This window comes from Plecotus auritus (assembly GCF_963455305.1).
Source record: "Plecotus auritus genome assembly, chromosome: 2".
NCBI classification, from domain to species: Eukaryota; Metazoa; Chordata; class Mammalia; order Chiroptera; family Vespertilionidae; genus Plecotus; species Plecotus auritus.
Genome location: NC_137771.1, coordinates 75,122,756 through 75,145,877, shown reverse-complemented (window position 1 = coordinate 75,145,877; position 23,122 = coordinate 75,122,756). Strand labels below are relative to the sequence as shown.

The following is a 23,122-nucleotide window of genomic DNA, read 5'->3' as shown; positions in this document are numbered from 1 at the left end:
TGAATTAATCCAGTTGGGGGAACCTGGGCAACATTTTAAAAGAAGCAAATTTAGGTCTGTCCTTTCAAATAATTGAACAAGGTGACAACGGGGAAGGAGAAAACATTTTTGGTAGAGGACAAGTCAAGAGAGAGGGAAGCATAAAGCATATGTGGAGAGCAATGAGTGGTTTGGGGCTACAGAATTCAGGGGGCAAGAAATCACATCCCAGACAAAACTCAGTGAGGTCAGCAATGGGTTCTGCTCATCATTGGATCATCAGAGTTCAGCATAACACATGTCACATACTGGTCCTAATGAATATTTGTTGAATAAATTGACTGAAGAAAAGTCTGAAATCATGCCTGGGATCAAGGTTTAAAGGGCTGGGTGTGAACTTTATCCCATTCTCTACAGAAAGTCAATGTTGCATATTGACAATATCCACTTGACATTTTCGTTCATGCAGAGTCCAAATTGCTGTTTTTCTCCTACAACAATGTTTTATGAAGCCTAATCCTATATTTAATGTTTTCCCCCTGTGAGTTAAGTATCTTAACGGGATTTGGTTTTGCAAAGATAAACCAAAAACTGAGCTTGTAAAAGCATTTAAGAAATGGAATTGCTCTTCAAAGCAGAAAATTTGGAGTTCATCAGACAACCCAGAAAGGAAGGGGTAGAGATGAGGAGGAGGAATAAGAAGAGTAAGGAAGAGAGCGAGACAGCAAGGTAATGGTGCTGTGTAGGGTAGAGTGGGGCCTCCAAGAACTTGTAGGAACAGAAATGGCTACTTTTCAATATCTTTTAAAAAATTATTATTCCCCCAGTGAAGCCACCACCACCATTTCCAGTTTCCACCAAAGCAACAGTAGGTAATAGATAAATGACATGGACTGTCTCAAATCATTCACAACCTATTGTTGAATAGCGGCTCAGAAAATGAAGTGACCCACCCAGGATGAGAGAGTGGTGAGTAGTGGTTTCAGTGAAATGCTCAGGCTTTCTTTCCCTAGGACTTGACAGAAACACTGGGGAGGGCATCAGACTTGCCTTAAATTGTGAAATAGAGATTTAAGCATATTTTAGTAGGGCAAGTGTCACATAGGAAAAAGGTTTGCAAATATAGAACCAAAGGCAAATAATTTATCAGAGCACATCTACTTAAAAGAAAATGTTAGCAAATCAAAGAACTAATTAAACTTCTTATGGCAGCTCAAAACAACCATAATAGTTTCTCTGAGACACTTAACTTTAAAATCTTTAAAAGATTTAATGAATAAAAAAATTATTGAAAATCTTAATTGTTTCAGTGAATTTCTTGCATGATCAAATATTCAACTAACTGCTTAGAAAACCCAAATAGTTATATTTATAATCCTCACAATGGCCCCAAAGGATTCAGAAAATGTAAAAAACTTGTTATGGTATCATATAGATTTTGATTGCCTTTGCTGAATCAATCATTTTCTGACCTATAATATAGTTATTTATTTACTCGTATTTTCTGTTCCACTGGATAAAGTGCGGCTTTGCATTCCTTAAAACTGCTTTGTATTTAGTAAGTGATGAATATGTGCTGAATTAAATTGACAATCTTCCCATTACAAATCAGGTGTAACAGAAGAGAATAAAATCTAACTTGTCTTAGTAATCTAACATTTGCTTTGAAAAAAGTAAGAATGTGTTTATGAGACTTTTAGATTTTTATTACAAAATTAAAATGTAATTTAGGATCACCTGAATTGATATAATCCTTTTCTTCTAAGAAGCTCATTGGTCCCTATGGCTTTCAAGGCCACCATCTAAGTAATAGATGATCATTGCTGGTCCCACAAAGACTTTTGTCCATCCCCTGGCCCAGAGACAGACGTTTTGCTTAGTAGGAAGAAGTGGCTGCAAGAAGAGAGAGAGAGAGAGAGAGAGAGAGAGAGAGAGAGATTGTTTATAAAAAGTAACCTATTCTAAAAATTTGAAAATGAATAACCTCTGTAAACATTTTGGTAAATATTCTTTCAGTCTTTTATTTCGGAAACTTTTTTCATAGTTATGATTACACACTATACATTCTGTTGATATTGTGTGTGTGTGTGTGTGTGTGCGCGTGCGCGCATGCAGGTGTATGTGTGTTTCCCCACTGTTTATGCAAATTTCAAGCCAAGTCCTAGTGACATAGATAGACATCTTCTGTCATTTTTTACATTGTGGGTAATGATTGATGGAAGATTCACAACTTAGAGGTAGGGGCTCTGAAATGTAAAGTTCTTTGGAAGATTAGTTACAAATATTTTCCATGGTCAGTAAAATAGAATTTGTCCATGTATGAGACAATGACTTATACATACAAAGTACCTTTGAAGTATCAAGTGCATGACAGAGGAATGTTGACAGGTGGCTGGGGGTGGGTGAGTGTGGCTACCCATCAGGTGATAAGTGTTTTGTGTAGGAGCATGTTTATAGTTCTCTGACCTCTTTCCTCTTAACTGCTCCACTTCAAGTGTGGTCTTTTGCTGTTTGCTCTCTTTCCTTCTTCTTAACTGGCTCTCTCTCTTGGAGTCCCCTCAGGTGTTGTAAAATCAAAGTTCTTATTCCAGTCCATGATTATATTTTATTTGCTCAAGACTCCTTCTAAACTTCCTGGAATGCCCATTCCAAGAGGATCTCCTTTGTTCTCCAACACTCACCTTGAAGTGTGACCACTTGCCCTTTTCCTGAGCTAAGAGCATGCTCCAGTGCTCCACTCTGGAATAAGACCCCTGCGATTTCAGGAAGAACAAGATCCAATCTGCCCAGATCTGGTTCCTGCTGCACAAAATACTCAGCTCCCAGGGGGTTCACCTCTGTGGCTACCACTCTGCTTCCTGTTCCTGGCTGCCTTCCAAGTCATCCATAGTGACCACCATTTGCTTTTCACTAAGTTCAGCCTCTAAGCAACTTACCTGGTCCTCACGTGGTCCCTGCCTTTTAAAGCCAAAAGGTCCTCTGCTCCTATCTCCCCATCTACTGTGGACTTTAGAGACTCGCCCAGGCTTTCTGCTCTAATTTTGTTCAGCACTGCCTTCCTGAAAGGCTCTGAGCAGCCACTCGCACCTAAGAATGGTTGTCTGCATTGAGTGGGAAATACGTCTGAGTTGAGAAAGCTTTTTCTCTCGCTCTGCTGGGCTCCTAGGATCTTCCTGGTACACCTGAGACTGCTGGGCCTGGGGAGCAGAGTAAATCCCACAATACTCCTGAGCAGTTTTAAGATACTGTCCTTCATCGCAGAAACACCCACAGTCGTGCAGGGATTGGCATGTTTTAAGTGAAAGGTCAGTTTCAGAAACTGACTCAGAATGATGGAGTTAAGAGCAATAACACTTAGGATAAAAAATGTTTGTGTTAACTGCCATTTATTGAGTATCCAGAATGGGCCATGTTCTTAACGTATGTTATTTCATTTTATTATCACAGAAAATATGGGGAAATAGATATTATTATCCTAAACACAGGTGAGCAGAAGCTGAGATGACTGACTTTCCCAAAAGTTCATGTGCCGGTTAATGGCAAAACTGACACTCACATCAGGCCTGACTGACTCTAAACCCCTGGCTCTTAGTCACCATGCTAACAGCCTCCCACTGAGAAAACACTGAGAACCACTTCAATAACGTGAAAGCACGGACCACATTATGGGGCATTTGGAATTTGTCCTAATCAGTCAATGATTTACAGGGCCCAACTATATGCAAGGTACATTGGCAAGTACAGTGAAGGACGATGCAGTCCTTGCCCTGAAGGTGGAGAGATGACAGCAAACTGAGTGCTGAATAAAAATGCAAGAATTATAAGGGAAAGTAGGGACAATGCCAGAGATGCCACAAGTAACACTTGAGGGAATTTACCATGTACCAGATCCTGTTCTGTAAAAATTTTTTATTGTGGTATAATATACCTTTTAACCTTTTCATGATATACTGTACATAACAAAAATTACCATTTTAACCATTTAAGTGTACATTTTAATGGCATTAAATACATTTACATTACCATGCAACTATCACCACTATCCATCTTCGGAACTTTTTCATCATCCCATACTAAACCTCTATATCCAATAAACAATACTCCCCATTCTCTTCTTCCCCCAACCCCTGGGAACCACTGCTCTACTTTCTGTCTCTGTGTATTTTACTCTGTGTATTTAGCTCCCATAAGTGGAATCATGCAATATTTGTCCTTTTGTGACTGGCTTCTTTCACTTAGCATAATGTCTCAAAGTTCATCCATGTTGTAGCATGTGTCAGAATTGCATTCCTTTTTAAGGCCAAATAATATTCCATTATATGTAACTATGACATTTTATCTGTCCATTCATCTGCTGATGGACATTTGGATTGTTCCAAGCAGTTTATTAAGAATTAGCTTATGAGGTTATTATTATCCCCATTTTCAGATGAAGAAATAGAAGCTGAGATAGATGAAAGAATTTGCAAGTAAGTGGTGAATTTGAATCCAGAGGCCTGAGTTAAAGAGCCTGAAGTCTTAACCATTATGCTCTGCTGTCCCTATGTTTTCTAGTGAGAGGCTCAGGTAACTAAATTCTGTACATCTAGGGGTGAGGAAATCGCCACAGATGGGTTAGGGAGGGGAGCGCTTCATGGCAGCTGTGGCTCTGGCTCTGAGCCTTAGGGGAAAGGAAAGATTTAAATAAACAGTGTGCTGCCAGAGCTGAGGAGTAAAAGGGTGGGGACAGGATTTGCTTTGGAAGAAGGTTATGTAAGTGCCTGCAAGACCAGCCATTTTCCACAGGGGAGATGATGTGCCAAGCAAAATACCTGCTGAAAAATGTAAGGCAAGCAGCTACCCACAGCCTGCTTATCAGGACATAGTCTGGTCAGGGCATGTCCTTAAACTCAGCCATTGGGTACAGAGATTAAAAGGGTTTTGAAAACTGAATGTACATTTTCCCCAAAACCTGTAGTAGATTAAACTTTTAAAATCAAATGACATTTTAGGTGCCCTAGAAGGACTGGCTGCTTAAAGAAATATATTTCTTTTTAATGTAGCATGGATTACAGGTTGTTTCTTCACTTTATATTTCACCGAATCATGTATCAGCACCATCTGGAGATAATCCCTCTTTTCACTGTTTTATTACCTCACGTAAGTCTTTCTGTTGAAGTCTGAGTGGGTGAGGACAGCATGAGCAGTTAAGAATTAACCTAGAGCCACTGATGTTTAAATGGAAGCACTCTGAGACTTTAAGATTGTGAGCTCTTTGAAAGCAAAACCTTTGTCTCCTTTACCTATGTGTCCCTTGGAGCCCAGCACAGAGTAGTCATCCAAAACTTTGAAAATATGGTCTCCAGGATGGCGTGGAACCTAAAGGCAGAAGCTGCATGGGGCGAAGAGGAAACAAGCCCCTGGTCTGGACGCTGTGACCACCAACAAATTTTCAAATGTTCTGGCATCAGTATCCTTACTTTAATAGTGGAAATCATAATGCTGTTATTAAGAATAAAGATATATGTTTATTTCTCTTTTCTATTTCAGTCCATGACTTCTCAGCTTAGATGTCCACCCACCTATTGAGAAACCCTTGCCCCAATCCAACACAGCTGGTATTGTTTAGCCAAGCTCACAGCTTGTAGTTCCTAAAGGGATAATACTTTGGCAATTACATAAAAAGAAGGTTAATGACTGACTAGTACTATCCCAAGTCTGCATATGATGAACTCAGCAAAGTCAGGCAAAATATTATGAGATAGGCCCTAGTCAGGTAGCACCACCCCAAAACGCCAAGGTTGGGGGTTTGATCCCCGACCAGGGCACAAGAAATGAAAACATAAATAAGTGGAACAACAAATCTCTCTCTCTCTCTCTCTCTCTCCCTTCCTCTCTGTCTAAAATCAATAAATAAATGAAAAATGTTTTTAAATGCCATTGGATAGGGGACATGGAGAGTTCTTGTTTGATTGGGTGTAGAGTTTCAGTTTGGGATGATGAAAAAGTTCTGAAGATGGATAGATAGATGGTTTCACCACAATATGAGTGTACTTAATGCCCTTAAACATGGTTAACATGGTACATTTTAGCCCTGGCCAGTGTGGCTCAGTTGGTTTGGTGTTGTCCAGCGCACAGAAAGGTTGCTGGTTGACTCAGGGCGCATACCCAGGTTGCAGGCTCAATCCCTAATAGGGGGTGTTTTGCTCTCACATAAATGTTTCTCTCTCTCTTCCCCGCTCTCTAAAACTCAATTAAAGTATTTAAAAAATAAATGAAATAAAATGGTACATTTTATGCTGTCTTTTTAACGTAGTAAAAATTACTTTAGCCTGGCTGGTGTAAGTCAGTGATTGAGCATCGACCTATGAACCAAGAGGTCATGGTTTGATTCCCATGGTTTGATTGCCTGGGTTGTGAGCTCAATCCCTGGTAGGTGGTGTGCAGGAGGCAGCCAATCAATGACTCTCTCTCTCATTGATGTTTCTATCTCTCTCCCTCTCTGAAATCAATTAAAAAAAATACTTTAGGATGCCCATAATAACATTATATTTTCTGAATTCTTTGGGGTCATAATCAGGATTACAAATATAACATTTTGGGTTTTAAAAACTTTATCAAGGGTATTTTATGAGCTGATTGGCAGCTTATGACAACAGCTCAAAAAGATGAAATGGGAGCTTTTGCAAAATTGGCTGGTTGGCACCTGTTACTGCAAAGCAACATGAGGGTGGATTTGGCTTGTCCCCAAAGCCTGCCCTGCCCCAAAGCATCCAATTCTAAGGAACCTTCACCAGTGCCTGAGATTTATGAGCCTGAAGAAAACGATGCAGTTTAGCCAGGTATGGCCCAGGGGTTGAGCGTCAACCTATGAACCAGGAGATCACGGTTTCATTCCTGGTGAGGGTACATACCTGGGTTGTGGGCTCCATCCCCAGTGGGGGGCGTGTGGGAGGCAGTTGATCAATGATTCTTTCTCATCCTTGTTGTTTCTATCTCTCTCCTTTTCCTTTCCTCTCTGAAATCAATAAAAAATATATTTTTTTAAAAAGAGAAGATAAAGAGAAAACTATGCAACCTTCCAAATGTCATCTGCCAAGACACTCCACATGAAGACTGTCTCTCCTCTCCCTTCCTCCATGGATCTGCTTATTCAGAACAGCCCTGATTCTTCCACCAGTCCCAGAGGAATACTACCCACTTCTGTAGAACAGAACAATGAGGAAGGAGGAGGTCGGGAAATGGGAGATCAGAACTGTCTTCTCACAGACCCAGCTCTGCGTACTCAATGGGAGATTTTAGAGACAGAAATGTCTCAGCCTCACCCTGGCTGGTTGGGTGTTGCCCCATACACAGAAAGGTTGCCTGTCTGATTCCTGGTCAGAGCACATGCCCAGGTTGCAGGCTTGATCTCTGGTAAAAGGCGTGCAGGAGGCAGCCTGCTTTTACGTCTATGCTTCTCTCTCTCTCTTCCTCTCTCTTTAAATTCAATAAAAATATATATTTTTTAAAATACAGTAGTTCCTCGGGTTACGTTGGAGATCCGTTCCTACTGTGCGACGTAGGGATTTTTGCTCTAAGTCCGAACCCATCTACCTGAGCACCTATGTCACTCACGTGCAGCACATACACAGCAGTAATGAAGTGAAACAGTAAAAAAAAATTAAAAGAAAGATAACAATTCCTGACCTTTAGTTGTGGTAAAGAAATAATAAAAAACATAAAGCACATATGTACAAACGTCGAAATGACCGAACTTTTTTTATATGTAAATAAATAGGAGATGGCAACGTAACCACGAAACGATGTATGTCGAGTCTGACGTAACCCGAGGACTGCCTGTAAATGTCTCAGACTTCCTTAGGTGGTGGCCATGGCAGGACAAGAGGGTCCTGTGCAGCGGGAAATTCACCGGGACTGGGCGAACCGGGAGTCCATTGAAATCATCACCAGCAGCATCAAGAAAATCGCGAACTTTCTCAACTCGTTCCATATGTCTTGTCATTCAAGACTCGCAACACTAAATGAGAAGTTGACAGCCCTTAAACGGAGAATAGAGTACATTGAAGCCACGGTGACAAAAGGTGAGACCCTCACCTAGAACTGTGCCAGACTGCTGCTGGGAAGTTGCTTTACAGAACGCGGGCCTACGTGGGAAAGGTCCCAGCAGCCTTCTACTCCTTCCTCTCTCCTTAAAGAGCAACATGGCTTATTCTTGTTTTTCTTTCTTCAAAAATGTGGCCTTTGGGCTCTGCCATGTCCATCTGGCAGTGTGATATGACATGTGGGGAGAAGTCCAGGGGAACTCTTGAAAACATTAGGCATTTTACCTTTTCAGTAACATTTTGTAGAACTACTTGTCAATGTACTAGTATTTGAGGCGCTCAGAGCCAAAAGCCTGGGCCTCTTTATTAAGGTTCTCCCCACCTCTCTCTTTCTCTCTCTCTCAGATTTTCCTTACAGTTCTCATTGCCTCTGCATTGATTCTATAAACAGTCTTTTCTCCTCCCTACCCTTGTTGGGAGGTAGCAGACAGTCCTGGCTGAGAGACTCACGCCCTGGCAAGGTGGCTGCCAGAGAATGTTGTTGCTAATCCGCCAGTTTTTTGTCCTTCTGGGGAGGTCAAGGTCAGGTCCCCACTTGGCTTGAAGGGACATTTTCAGATTTTTCTTTCTGTCACTTGGGGTGTTTGCCTCTGATATTTCCCTAATAAACTCCTCAACTTTAAAAGAAAAAAATAGCCCTAACCGGTTTGGCTCAGTGGATAGAGTCCCGGCCTGTGGACTCAAGGGTCCCGGGTTCGATTCCGGTCATGGGCATGTACCTTGGTTGCGGGCACATCCCCAGTAGGGGGTGTGCAGGAGGCAGCTGATCGATGTTTCTCTCTCATCGATGTTTCTAACTCTCTATCCCTCTCCCTTCCTCGCTGTAAAAAATCAATAAAATATATTTTTAAAAAAATAAAAGAAAAAAAAATAAATGTCTCAGCCTCCAGCAGATGCAACAACTTTCCAATATCCTGAACCTTACCTACAAGCAGATTAAGACCTGGTTCCAGAACCAGAGAATGAAATGCAAGAGGTGGCAGAAATCCAGCTGGCCAAAGAATAGCAACTGTGTGACTCAGACGAGCTCAGCAACCACAGGGAACCTTTTGGAAACCTTTCAATGTGGAGCAACCCGGCCTGCAGTAACCTAACCTGGAGCCACCATTCCTGGAAGAGCCCTTCTTGGACCTACCACTCCTGGAGTAGTAAGACCTGGTGCCCCCAGGACTGGGATACCCAGGCTCAGAACAACCAGGCCTGGAACAATCAGTTCTGTAGTTATGGAGGGGGATCCCTGCAGCCCCAGATCTGGTTCCAGCAAAATCCTGTCTGTGATTTGGAGCCACCTTGGATGCAATACTGCAAACCCTTAAGTACTGTAGTAACCGGCAAACCATGGATTTATTCCCAGATTACTCCATGAACATACAGCCTGACTCCACAAACATTCAGCCATGAACACAGTGTGAGGATGGGTATACTACACTTGATCTTAGCCAAAAGGCTGAGAAGGGATGACAATGAGTACGTTATTCAATCTCAGTTTGGGCAGTGGCTGTATTACCTCTCCTAGGATTTTTCTACACATCTCTGCCTTGACATGCTGCATCTCATTATACCTATTGTGCCTACTGGAGGGATGTGACTGGAGACTAATCAAAGAGGTTTCTGTAGCCTTGCTGCTGTAGACAAATGATAAAGGGTGTCTCTGGCTATAGGTGATTAGATATAATGCTATTTTGGATAACTCTAGGATCTAGAGCAGCCGTGGGCAAACTATGGCCCATGGGTCAGATCCGGCCCGTTCGGCTGTTCTATCCGGCCCGCGGAGCCGAAAGAGCGGAGGGTTCTCTTGCTCTCCCCTCTGCTCCTTTACTTTGAATTTATATTAGTTCACACAAACACTCCATCCATGCTTTTGTTCCGGCCCTCCGGTCCAGTTTAAGAACCCATTGTGGCCCTCAAGTCAAAAAGTTTGCCCACCCCTGATCTAGAACCTTAACCTCATGAATAGAAAGTAAAAGTACTTGTAAGTGTTATTCACATTTTCTGGGATTGGGAGGCTTGTTAAAAACCTCAGTTCAGCCTAGGCCTAGGCTGAACTAAGGACAGTGGTCGGCAAACCACAGCTCGCAAGCCACATGCGGCTCTTTGGCCCCTTGAGTGTGGCTCTTCCACAAAATACCACGGCCTGGATGAATCTATTTTGAAGTGGCATTAGAAGAAGTTTAAGTTTAAAAAATTTGGCTCTCAAAAGAAATTTCAATCGTTGTACTGTTGATATTTGGCTCTGTTGACTAATGAGTTTGCTGACCACTGGCCTAGGAGGTCACAATTTGATTCCCAGTCTGGGTTGCGGGCTCAATCTCCAGTGTGGGGCGTGCAAGAGGCAGCTGATCAATGATTATCTCTCATCATTGATGTTTCTATCTCTACCTCTTCTCTGAAATTAATAAAAATATATTAAAAACAAACAAACAAAAACTCAGTTCAGGTGAATGTTTGAGCTGTAACATGCTTTGTTGATTTCCTCTGCCCTGTTGCTATTTTACTACAACACTAATTTGTTTATTACCCAAGTATTTATAAAAGATACTTTGTATTTTGCTGTATCATGGTAATAATACCAGTTTGGCTGGTTGGTTTATAAGTTTAAATACAAATAAATAAAACTTCTATTTTACCACTTAAAAAACAATGATGAAATGAGACTTTTTCTCTCTCAATCTCTTTCTCTTCCCCCACCCTTCCATCCTCCTACTCCCTATGCCCTCCAATCTGATTGGGAAATAGTGAAATAAGGTTTTTAACACAGCAAAAGTGGACACTGAAAGGAAGCACACACAGCAGCCAGGATGCAGTAATTGTCAGGGCGACAAAGGCTTGAGTGCAGTTCATTGATGTAGGAAAATGACACCTGAGAGCATGGAATGAGGGATGAAAGTAAAAAGAGGGGAGAAAAACAACACAAGAATGCATTACCCCTAAAAGCAACCAATTACTTTTGAGGATCTTTTGAGAATCATGAAATGTGCCTCAAAATTATCCATTAAGGGAAAAAGAGGGAAGCATTTACCCCTAGGTGTGTGTCCTCTTTTGGACAAAGGTTGCCACTTGGAGAGTTAACTTTTGTTTGGGTAGCCCGCCCCCAGGGGCATCCCTTGTGTCTGCATCAGAGAAGCCCTGGCAAAGCCAGAGAGGCTTTGGTCAGGACAGCACAGCTGGAATAGGAGGCCCAGACGTCCCTGGGCCGTTTATAAGAGGCGTCTGAGACAATGTCTGCTCTTGTTATCCCAAGCACTCCCCTGACCACAGTAAGCCTGGAGAGATGGGTTATTCTAAGGGTGGCTAGGGAGAGAGATCTCACTGAGGGAGACCCCCACTGCCTTCAGCTCCTATTATCCAGAACTTTCTTCTCCAAGAAACTTCCCACACTGGGAATCGAGCCCGCAACCCAGGTACATGCCCTGACCTGGAATCGACCTCCTAGGCTGAACTGGGGTTTTTAACAAGCCTCCCAATCTCAGAAAATGTGAATAATCCTTTAAAGTCCTTTTACTTTCTGCTCTTGAGGTTAAGTTTCTAAATCCTAGAGTTATCCAAAATAGTATAACAGTTTAAACTCATCTCCTAAAGAATGTTATAATAAGCTAGAGGCCCGGTGCATAAAAATGAGTGCACTCGGGGGCGGGGTGGGTGGGTGAGGGGTCCCTCAGCTGAGCCTGCACTCTCTTCCAGCCCAGGACCCCTCAGGGGATGTCCACCTGCCAGCTTAGGCCCCCTCCCTGGGGGTTCGGGTCTAAGCTGGCAGTCAGACATCCCTCTGGTACCCGAGAGCCCTCAGGGGATGTCCAACTGATGGCTTAGGCCTGCTCCCCACCACAGATGGACATCCTTAGCGCTGCCAAGGAGGCAGGAGAGGCTCCTGCCACAGCTGCTTGCAGCTGTCAGCCTGGGTTGTGGCTGAGCACAGCTTCCCCTGTGGGAACGTACTGACCACCAGGGGGCAGCTCCTGTGTTGAGCATCTGCCCCCTGGTGGTCAGTGCGTGTCATAGCGACTGGTTGTTCCTGGTTGTTCCACCCGTAGGGTCAATTTGCATATTACCCTTTTTTATATAGGATGAGAAAGCAAAAAAAAAAAAAAATCACAAGGATGGCACACTGTACATGTGCATTTATATTAAAGACGTTTATTGTGTTATCATGAAAATGAAGGAAATCACCCTTTTGAAAGATGTTTGCACCTTGGGATTATACCTTTTTTATGTAAGTGACAATATCCTTATGTAGCCAAGCCAGCATTGCTTAGTAGTTGAGTGTCAACCTATGAACCAGGAGGTCACAGTGTGAGGCCTGCAGGAGGCAGCCAATTGATGATTCTCTCTCATCGTTGATGTTTCTCTCTTTCTCTCCCTCTCCCTTCCTCTCTGAAATCAATAAAAATATTTTAAAAACATATATCCTTATGTAGAAGAAGGTAGGGGTAGTCTGGAAAAGTTATGTAGTTAATATATTTTTATATATAATGTTACTTTTATTAGTTCCTGTTTGTTTTTTAAATTGTAAGAGTTAAGTAAATCAGTTCACATTTAAAAACTCATTTTAAGAGTTTTTATTAAGAACCTTGGCATTGACCACATTTCAAGGTAATCATTACAAAAAAATGACATTGGAGAATTTGGAGACTTCTATCATGAGAGTCATTTCAGAGATTTCAGTCAGAAAATAACAATATTGAGAGGTATTGGGTGAGGGACGATTTATCCAGTGAAGTAAGCACTTGCCCTTTGTACCATAAATGCTTGTCCTTCTCAGGTACCTGACAGAGTCATATCAGCTGTCACTCCGTGGAACAAAGTTCATGTCCTATTTTAACTAAGTCTCTCTTCACAGTTTGTGTACTGAAACAAACACATGTATAAACATCAAAGCTACAAAATATGTGAAGCAAACACTGATAAACTGCAAGGAGAAACAACCATATCTGCAGTTACAGTTAGAAACTTCAACATCCCTCTCTCAACAATTGACAGAACAATGAGACAAAAAATCAGGAAGGATATAGAAGAACTCAACAAGACCATCATCCAACAAGATCTAATAAACATTTGTAGAACACGCTGCTCAATAACAGAACATATATTCTTTTCAAGTATCCGTGAAACATATAACAATATAACTATATCCTTTTTATAAAATTGAAATTACACAAAAAAACAAAGTCAAAATAGAAATCAATAACAGAAAGTTAGCAAGAACATCTTCAAACACTTGAAAACTAAGCAACACAGTTCTAAGTAATTCATAGGTCATGAGAGAGAAACAAAATATACATTGATTGAACTGAGTGAAAATGAAAATACAAGATATCAAAATTTGTGGTACATAACTCAAACAATGCTGAGAGAGAAATGTACAGCACCAAATTAGAATAAAGGAAAAGTCTCAGATCAATAATTTAGACTTCTACATAAAGAACCTTAAAAAAGGCCCTAGCCGGTTTGGCTCATTGGAGAGTGTCAGCCTGTAGACTGAGGGGTCCCAGGTTTGATTCCTATCAAGGGCACATGCCCGGATTGTCGGGCATGCAGGAGGGGGCATGTAAGAGGCAGCCAATCAGTGATTCTGTCTCATAATTGATGTTTTTATCTCTCTCTCCCTCTCCTTTCCTTTCTGAAATCAATAATATATATATATTTTTTAAAGTACCTAAAAAAGAATACATTACAATAAAGGAAAAGTCTCAAATCAGGGACTTCTGCATCAAGAGCCTAAAAAAAGAAGAGCAAAATAAGCCCAAAGCAAGCAGAAAAAAAGACATAATAAAGATTAAAGCAGAAATCAATGACATTGAAAACAGAAAAGCAAGAAAGAAAAATCATGAAACAAAGAGCTGGTTCTTTTAAAAGATTAATAAAGTTCGCAAATATCTAGAAAGACTGACAAAGAAAAAAATAAAAGGCACAAATTACTAATATCACAAATGAAACAAGAGATGTCATTACAGACTCCATAGACATTAGAGGGGTAATAAGGAACTAAGTTGACAACTTAAGTGAAATGGACCAATTCCTTAAAAAAAAAAACAAAAAAAAAACAAAAAAAAAAAACCAGAGGCTACCACAAATCAGTCAACATGAAATAGGCCATTTGAATAATTGTATAAGTATCAAGGAAATTGGATTTGTAATCTTAAAACTCCCTAAAATGAAATCGCCAGGTGCATACAGTTTTATTGGAGAATTCTACCAAACAGTTAAAGAAGAATTAACACCAATTCTATGCAATCACTTCCAGAAAATAGAAGAGGCAGGAATATTTCCCAATTCATTTTAGAAAGTTAGTATTGTTCTCCTGATACCAAAACCAAATAAAGACAGTACAAAAAAGGGGGGGTATGCTCAAAACCAATATGTCTCATGAATATAGATGTGAAAACTTTAACAAAATATTGGCAAATCAAACTTAGCAAAGAATTAAACAGCATGACTAAGTGGGGTTTATTCCAGGGATGCTAGATTGACTCAACATTCAAAATTCAATTAATGCAATTCATCACATCAATAGGCTTAAGAAGAAAGATCATACGATCCTGTCAATAAATGTAGAAAAAGTATTCGACAAAATCCAAAGCCCTGTATATTATTCCATTGTGTAAATTGTATTTATCAATCAATTCTTGATGGGCAATGAGGTTCATAGAGTTGCTTTGGAGGTTGAGTAGTATATACTGAACTTCCACAAACTGAACATACACTAGTAACCAGCACTAGGTCAAGAAACAGCCATAGTTGGTTTGGTTCAGTGGGTAGAGCATCAGTCTGCACACTGAAGGGTCCCGGGTTCGATTCCAATCAAGGGCACATGCCCGGGTTGCGGGCTCAATCCCCAATGGGGGGCATGCAGGAGGTAGCTGATCAATGATTCTCTCTCATCATTGATATTTCCATCTCTCTCTCCCTCTCCCTTTCTCTATGAAATCAATAAAAAAAAGAAGCCTTCCTCCTGTTCCTCTCTAGTGACTGTGCCCCAAGAATGACTGATATTTTTATTTCAAATATTATTTAATGTTTAAACATAGTACCTGACTATTAATTGTTGTTATTGCAGTCAGAGGAGATCTCAAGTTATCTTTTTGTGTCAGGAAATCATTTGTGATCAATGAAAATAGACCCTCACTATTGAGAAGAGAAATCATTAGCACCTTGAAATGATACAAGGGTGGAGCTGGGGTCTTGCTGGAGCTGGGGTCTTGCTGAGAAGTCAATCACTTAAGTCACTCAGAATAACGAAATAAATACTTGTTATCTAAAATGACGATTGATACTTTATTCTAAAAGATAAACATGTCACCCTGACCATCTCCTTGACATTGAACTATTCTGTTAAGAAACCAGGGGGCTCTCAGATAACAAAGTATTCTAACAATACACAAGCCTTTCATAATTGTGGCTTCTCTATTTTTTTTTCTGTTACTCTTTACCATTTCTCTCTCTCTCTCTCTCTTTGTCTAGAGAAAAGAATACTTGACTTTTTAAAATTTAAAATCCCACACACCTTGAGCATCCTCGCCTTTGGCTGCCCATATGAAAACGAAGCCTAGAGGCTCTGACTTTTATCTTCAAAGCCCAGTGTGTTCCAAAAGACACTTTGCAGTTTGTTGAGCTCTATATTCAGATCAATTTGAACCATCTGCTTCACTTAGGATCTTTCTAAAAACAACCTTCAGATGCTTGTAATTATCATGTTTATAATAAGAGATTTTAGCTTGTGGTGGGGAAGGGGAGAAATACATGTTTCGATCTGAGAAGATCCTGTGACATTTTAGACTATCTCAAATGTGAAGTCTTTCTATCTCCATTTCGTTCACAATAACACACCTTCTGGTTCAAAAAAATATGGAAATGAGTTATGAAACACTTCTATTGTAGACACTTTTTTATTGAATATGTTGGAGTGATATTGGTTAATAAAATTATATAGGTTTCAGGTATACAATTCTATAATACATCTGTATATTGTATTATGTGTTCACCACTCCTTCTATTACCATTTATTTCCCCTTTACCCTCTTCTACCTCCTCTCACCTCCCCCTTTCTTTCTTATAATCACCATACTGTTGTTTGTGTCTATGAGTTTATTTTTTTTTTCTTTGCTTAATCCCTTTTACCCAAGATGACTTCAGTCAGATAGCACTGAAGGCCTGCTACTCCAGGATGAAGCAACTGTACACGCGTGTCTAATCAAACAGACCCACCCCTTGATAACCTCTGTCCCCAGACTTAGCATGCCTTTCCCCTAGTTTCTTTGATGATTTAAAAAAATAATTGTGGAAAAAGCATCTGATAGATTATTGACAGTAGTGGAGGGGAGTGATGGGGTTGTCAGGGAAGATGAACTACGGAAATGTCCTGATGCAAAGCCCACATTTCTCTCCTGGTCACAGGCTGGGAAGAGTGTGATTAGCAGCTGAGAGCTCTCAATGAGGAAAGGGAAGAAATGTCCCAGGACAAAGGGCAGGGGAAGCAAGAGTAAATCAATTGCCCTAGCTGGTTTGGTTCAGTGGATAGAGCATCAGCCTATGGACTGAAGGGTCCCAGGTTCAATTCCGGTTAAGGGCACACGCCCAGGTTGTGGGCTTAATCCCCAGTGAGGGGCGTGCAGAAGGCAGCTGATCGATGATTCTCTCTTATCATTGATGTTTCTATCTCTCTCTCCCTTACTCTCTGAAATCAATAAAAAATATTTTTAAAAAAAGAATAAATTGATTGATCCTGTCTATTGATTATGTCTGTCCTCTCTTATTCCCAGTCATTTAATATACAGCTAATTGTATTATTTGTCAGGTGATTAAAATTAACAGAAGAATATTTAACACTTTGCTAGAGGCAGGAGTTCCTTATGACTATATAAACTTTGGTTTAAAACTATACATATAGCCGAAACCGGTTTGGCTCAGTGGATAGAGCGTAGGCCTGCGGACTGAAAGGTCCCGGGTTCGATTCCAGTCAAGGGCACGTAACTTGGTTGCGGGCACATCCCCAGTAGGAGGTGTGCAGGAGGCAGCTGATCGATGTTTCTCTCTCATCGATGTTTCTAACTCTCTATTCCTCTCCTTTCCTCTCTGTAAAAAATCAATAAAATATATTTAAAAAACAAACAAAACTATATATATAGATATATCACAGAAATAGGATTGAGGTGCTGCTTGTCTATTTTCTCAATGGCAACAGAGCAACTATAAAAGTTTATAAAAATAAAAAGATTGTAAAGCAAAGGGTCTCTTCTTAAAGGTGGTATTTGGTCTACAATAGATGTTCTTTGAACAGGTGCTTAAAATTAACAGAATATGAAATAAGAGCTCACATGGTAACTTTTGGCTGCTTTCCTAGGTGTTCAAATAGGAAATGAAGTTAGATATTAATGTTTGGCCTCCTCTCTTGGTCAAGCAGTAGGCCTTGCAGGTGAGCATGGGAGGGTGAAGCTGGCCAGCAGCCACAGATTTGGGGTCCAAAGCCTAAGTGTCAGTTGAGGTAGCCTTGAGAAACAAAGCATACATAATATCAGTTGAAAGGCTTTAAACCGCAAGTAACAGCATAGTGAGAAGTGATAGAGTAGTGGTTGTATCTGGATTCTGAGCCAGATCTGGGTTCAAATCCTAGCTTTGTCAGTTAACTAGCTATATGACCTGAATAAGATATTTAAGCTCCCTGTATCTTAGTTTCCTTTTTCTTGCAAATGAAGGAAATTATAAAACTAGTTTTGTTATAAGCTTTAACTACATGAATTCATTTAAGGTACTTAAAAGAGTGCTCAGAACTCAGCTTGATATATGGCAACAAGTAATAGAATCCCCCACGCAAACAAACTTAAACATTTAAAAAGGTGTTATGTTTGTAACAGGAAGCCCAGATGGAGAGTGGGCGTCACACTTGACTGACTGAGCAGCACAACATTGTCATCACCTCTGTTCTGCAATCCTGAATATTGCCTTCATTATCAGGCTGGTAGAGAACGGCCACAGAAGCTCTAATCATCACATTAGAGATAGAATGTGTTTCTTTCGCTGGCCTTCTTTTAAAAGAAAAGGTTACCATTCCAGAGAAGTTCCTTCTCAGACTTTTTCTAATGTATTTGCCAGAACTGATCTATTGGCAAATGGAACGAATGGATTATCTTAGACCACTCAATTTCATCTCTGAGGCTGGGAGGTGAGGTCGGCTTCCCCTCACTGGTTGGAAGTGAATGCCCAAATGGTGTTTGGTTTCCATCAGGAACTCATCCTGAAGGCAGTGCGGGAATAGTAGAGAATGCATACTGCATAGCCAACAAACAGTGACTACTACAACAGGGTGGACAAACAGCAAAAACTCACTGCAGGGGTGAGATAGTATGGTGCAAAAGAGTGACTTAGATATTATTATAAAAGTTATAGAGACTCATTATGACCCCCACATTGGCTTGTGTGGGCTAACTGTGTGGGGATTTTGTGACCATATGCTTAACCAAGTGGCAATTATTCTTATGATCTAGGGCCATGTCAATCCAATGAGAGAATTCAGGCAGCAAAACCAGAATTAAGTTGAAATCTTCCAGACTCTGTTTTGGCTGGGCTGTCATCTGGAAGGTCTACCAACCAGACTGGCCTTGGGGTTGTTTTAGGGGAGAGATACACACCACCTACCCTTTTTTCCTGATCATTACCCAGAAAGCAGCCAAAGGAAAATAATCTTTTTTTCTGGGCCCAGTGTTTTCAGTGACTAAATGGCCTTATTAAAGTGCATGGACCAGGAGAAGCTGAGGGAGGTAGAGTCAGAAATATTTTGAGTCAATTTTTAAGGAGGCCATTCCAAAGCCAGGTACCTGTAAACAGGAGGGAGCATGGAAGGTCCATCTAATTAATATTTATATTATCAGCAGCTGAGGTGAGGGTACAGGGGGGAGGAAAGGCTCAGGGGGCACAGAGGAAAAGAACCCCTCCAGGCCAGTCTCCCCTAGATGAAGAGCACTTGTCTTTTGAGAGGAAACACGTAGTCTGGCTCTGAAGTCTGAGCTAATTGCAAAGTATTGCCTTTCTTTGCTGTGTTCTCTGTGTGTATATGTCCCCCTGGTATCTTAGGAGAAGAGATTGGCATCTAAAACAGAATTAAGATAATCTTGTACTCCAGCAGGGCCTAGCTAAATCCAAGTCTCAACATGTCACCTCTTCCAATATATGAGACAACATCTGTCTCTAAGACATCCATCATGGCCCTTCTAAGTCTTCACTCCTTGAGGCTAAACACTCCCTATTTTTTATTATTTTCCCTCAAGTGAAGTAGGTTTTATATTCTTAGTCATTTAGCTCGCTTTCTAAAGTAGTTGTGTGATGCTCCATAAATATATGATGAATGAATTAATTCATTAAGTAATAAATATGCTAATTTACTGATGTCCTTCTTAAAACATCACCAGAACATGGTAGCATTTCAAGGGCTGTGTATCAGAATGCTTTAGATTGCACACACAAAAAAAACCACTGACCTTGAGCTGACTTAATAATGGGATTCGTTCATTCACAAAACAAAGAGTCCAGAAGTTGTAAAGATCCAGCAGGCTTAGAAGGAGAGGTTCTCATTGTGGTAGGGACAAGGCTCTCTGATTATCCATGATGTTTTCTGCTCAGCTGGTCTTTCTCTTGATAGCAAAGTACCTGCAGGCATTCCACTCTCACCAGGACCAGTCATACCCACCCAAGAACAAAGAGCATCCCTTTTCCTAACCACCAAGCAAAAGGGCTTCAGCTGGATCACACCAACTTGGGCCACCTTTCCAGCCCTGGACTGTTTGACTTAGGCTTGGGGAGGCACCCACCTCTGCACCAATGACTGCTGCCACTTGACTCCAGCACCTACCAGTGGGAAAATCTTACCCAAATCCCACAGCTGAAAAATATATTTCCTGTAGGGAGAGGGGTAAGGGAACTTGACTTTTCCATGTATTCAGTTGGTGTTTACTCAGTACTGTGTGCTGGACACTTTTCTTCACCCAGGGAATACAGCAGAGGACAAAACGTGGGAGGTCCCTACTGTCATGGGGATGAGGAGAGATAGAAAGTACACAAACATAATTAAAAATAAACAAGTATAAATAAGCTAAGTAGGGTAAGAGCTCCCAGGACTGCTGAGGGTTGGGGCTGTTATTCTACAGAGGGTTGTTGGGGAAACCTCTCCGGAAAGATGACATTTGAGAAGTGACTTAGAGGAAATAAGGGAGGGAACCATGAAGTGGAGAGAGTGAAGAATGCACTAAGTAAGCACAGAGGGCCTGAGATGGGAAACTGCTTGTTGAATATGAGGAACAACAAGGAGTGAGGGCTGAGAGTGTGGGGCCTGCTAGGCCATGGCAAGGACTGTGAGAATGGGAGCTAGTGAGGAAATCAACCAGGTCTTTTAGAGGCAGGGGTCTGATTTTTAGGCTGCAGTGGGCACACTTGGTTCTGTCACTGCCATTTCCACTTATTCCTTACCACAGGGCTCATCTCCCATGAAAGGCCACGAATACCAGATATTTGCTTTCCCTGCCTGTCCTACAGCTGGGGCATGAGCAAGTAATCCAAATTCCCCACTGTGTTTCCATGAGTGGTAGCTTATGGTTAGACAGATTGGAGAAGGGAGAGACTGCAAGCCACAAACCAGCCAAGAGGCCTTTGCCAAATTCTAGGACAGAGGTAAGTTATGTCTAAATAGCAGTAATAGTCATAGGACAACAGATGAGGGGTGGACAAGACTGCAATGACAGAGATGGAAGTGACAGGTTCTGGCAACTGGATGTGAGCAGACAGGGAGAGAGAAGTCAGGTGAGGAAGTGGTGAGAGAGCGGCAGAGCCTAGAGCAAGAGCGGTCATGTAGTTAGAGAAAATGACTTCAGTGACATAGTGGCTGTCCATTTGACATGGAGCACATCCACACATATGGGGAAGGAAAAAGACTTCAATATTTGGGGAAGAATATCTAGAAGGCAATAATATAAACTAATCAGATTCATTCACAGATCTAGTCTTTGTAACGTGATTTATTCTTCCTGGGATGCTTGCTGCCTGGCAAACTCCTATCCATCCTTTTATAACCAATTAATTGCTACCTCTTCTGTGAAACCTTCTTGGATTACCTTGAGGCAGAATTAGTTCTTTTATTGACACCTACTTGCCATCACTTACTACACACAATGCATCGTAATTTCTCTGTTCCCTCTTTACTACTAGACTGCAGGTGCACTCCTGGGGGCCAGCTTAATGCTTTTTGTATCCCTGGCATTTAACACTGTTCATGGAATATAATAGGTATTTATCAAATGAGTGATGAATGAATGAAATATTGATAATGGGGGGAAAAGCAGAGGTTGAAAGTGGTAGCAGAAAAGGGTGAAATTTTTAAACATTTAAGTCAGAATATTGAGACATTCCTAGAGATGGTGGGAGAAATGAAGCTATCTTTGGTAACTCCTAGAAGGTTCTATATGTGGAAGGAGGAGATCTAAATATTTAAGCTAGTACCAAATAGGAAGGAGAATTACATTCATTACCTGAGAATAGCTCAAGAAGAAGGGTGCAGAGACAAACAGATAAAATGTTAAATGACATTGAAAGCCAGAGTCCACGGAGAACCTAACGATCAGGAAGTCATAAGAGTCAGCCTTTTCCAGATTTTTGGGAAACATAACAATGACATTTTATGATGCAATTATATGCTGCAATCATGAAAAGCTTACATATTTGAGATTGATTTTCAATGTACTAGTAAAAGGGTAGTATGTTCCCAGGCAGCAGTGGGTATTTTTCTGGGAGCTCATCTTGCAGCCAAGGCCAATGGCATTTTTTTTTCTTGTATTCATTTTTCTCCACCCATCTCAGGACAAGTGGGAACATTAAAGTTATGCCACCTATATTACTGCTTGTATTTTCTCCATTTTATCTAACGATTTCATAGTGTACTCTGTCTCCATGGTTCTTATCCCAGGAAAATTTTGAGCTTCACCACTGTCCACTTCCTCCAAAAAGTGATGGTCACAATTGCCATTCTTGAGGTTAAAACTTGACTTTATCTATATATTTCTTTTTTTAATTTCTTTATTGATTAAGGTATTACATATGTGTCCTCATCCCTCCATTAACCCACCAACACCCCCCACAAATGCCCACACCCCCCTAGTGTTTGTGTCCATTGGTTAGGCTTATATTCATGCATACAAGTCCTTTGGTTGATCTCTCCTCCTTTCCCCCACCCTCCCCTATCTTCCCTCTGAGGTTTGGCAGTCTGATCGATGCTTCTCTGTCGCTGGATCTGTCCCTGTTCATCAGTTTATGCTGTTCATTATATCCCACAAATGAGTGAGATCATGTGGTATTTATCTTTCTCTGACTGGCTTATTTCACTTAGCATAATGCTCTCCAGTTCCATCCATGCTGTTGCAAATGGTAAGAGCTCCTTCTTTTTTACCGCAGCATAGTATTCCATTGTGTAGATGTACCACAGTTTTTTAATCCACTCATCTGCTGACGGGCACTTAAGCTGTTTCCAAATCTTAGCTATGGTAAATTGTGCTGCTATGAACATAGGGGTGCATATATCCTTTCTGATTGGTGTTTCTAGATTCTTGGGATATATTCCTAGGGGTGGGGTCACTGGGTCAAATGGGAGTTCCATTTTTAGTTTTTTGAGGAAACTCCATACTGTTCTCCACAGTGGCTGCACCAGTCTGCATTCCCACCAGCAGTGCAAAAGTGTTCCTTTTTCTCCGCATCCTCGCCAACACTTGTCGTTTGTTGATTTGTTGATGATAGCCATTCTGACAGGTGTGAGATGATACCGCATTTTTGTTTTGATTTGCATCTCTCGGATAATTAGTGACTTTGAGCAGGTTTTCATATGTCTCTTGGCCTTCCTTCTGTCCTCCTTCAAAAAGTGTCTATTTAGGTCCTTTGCCCATTTTTTGATTGGATTGTTTATCTTCCTTTTGTTAAGTTGTATGAGTTCCCTGTAACTGTTGGAGATTAAACCCTTATCGGTGATGACATTGGCAAATATGTTCTCCCATGCAGTGGGCTTTCTTGTTGTTTTGTTGATGGTTTCTTTG

At 41.0% G+C, this 23,122-nt stretch overlaps 1 protein-coding gene and 1 pseudogene across 2 annotated transcripts; both read left to right on the top strand.

Moving 5' to 3' along the window:
- Window positions 1-6,682: 6,682 nt before the first annotated feature.
- LOC308241118 (homeobox protein NANOG-like) lies at window positions 6,683-9,429 on the top strand (annotated as a pseudogene). Its single transcript has 3 exons — window positions 6,683-6,784; window positions 7,029-7,284; window positions 8,954-9,429. The product of its transcript is annotated as a homeobox protein NANOG-like (transcript).
- LOC308241641 (protein BRICK1-like) lies at window positions 7,832-8,059 on the top strand (the record flags this gene model as incomplete). Its single annotated transcript, XM_080655147.1, has 1 exon — window positions 7,832-8,059. One exon carries the CDS (start codon window positions 7,832-7,834, stop codon window positions 8,057-8,059), a length of 228 nt encoding a protein of 75 aa, XP_080511273.1.
- Window positions 9,430-23,122: the final 13,693 nt, after the last annotated feature.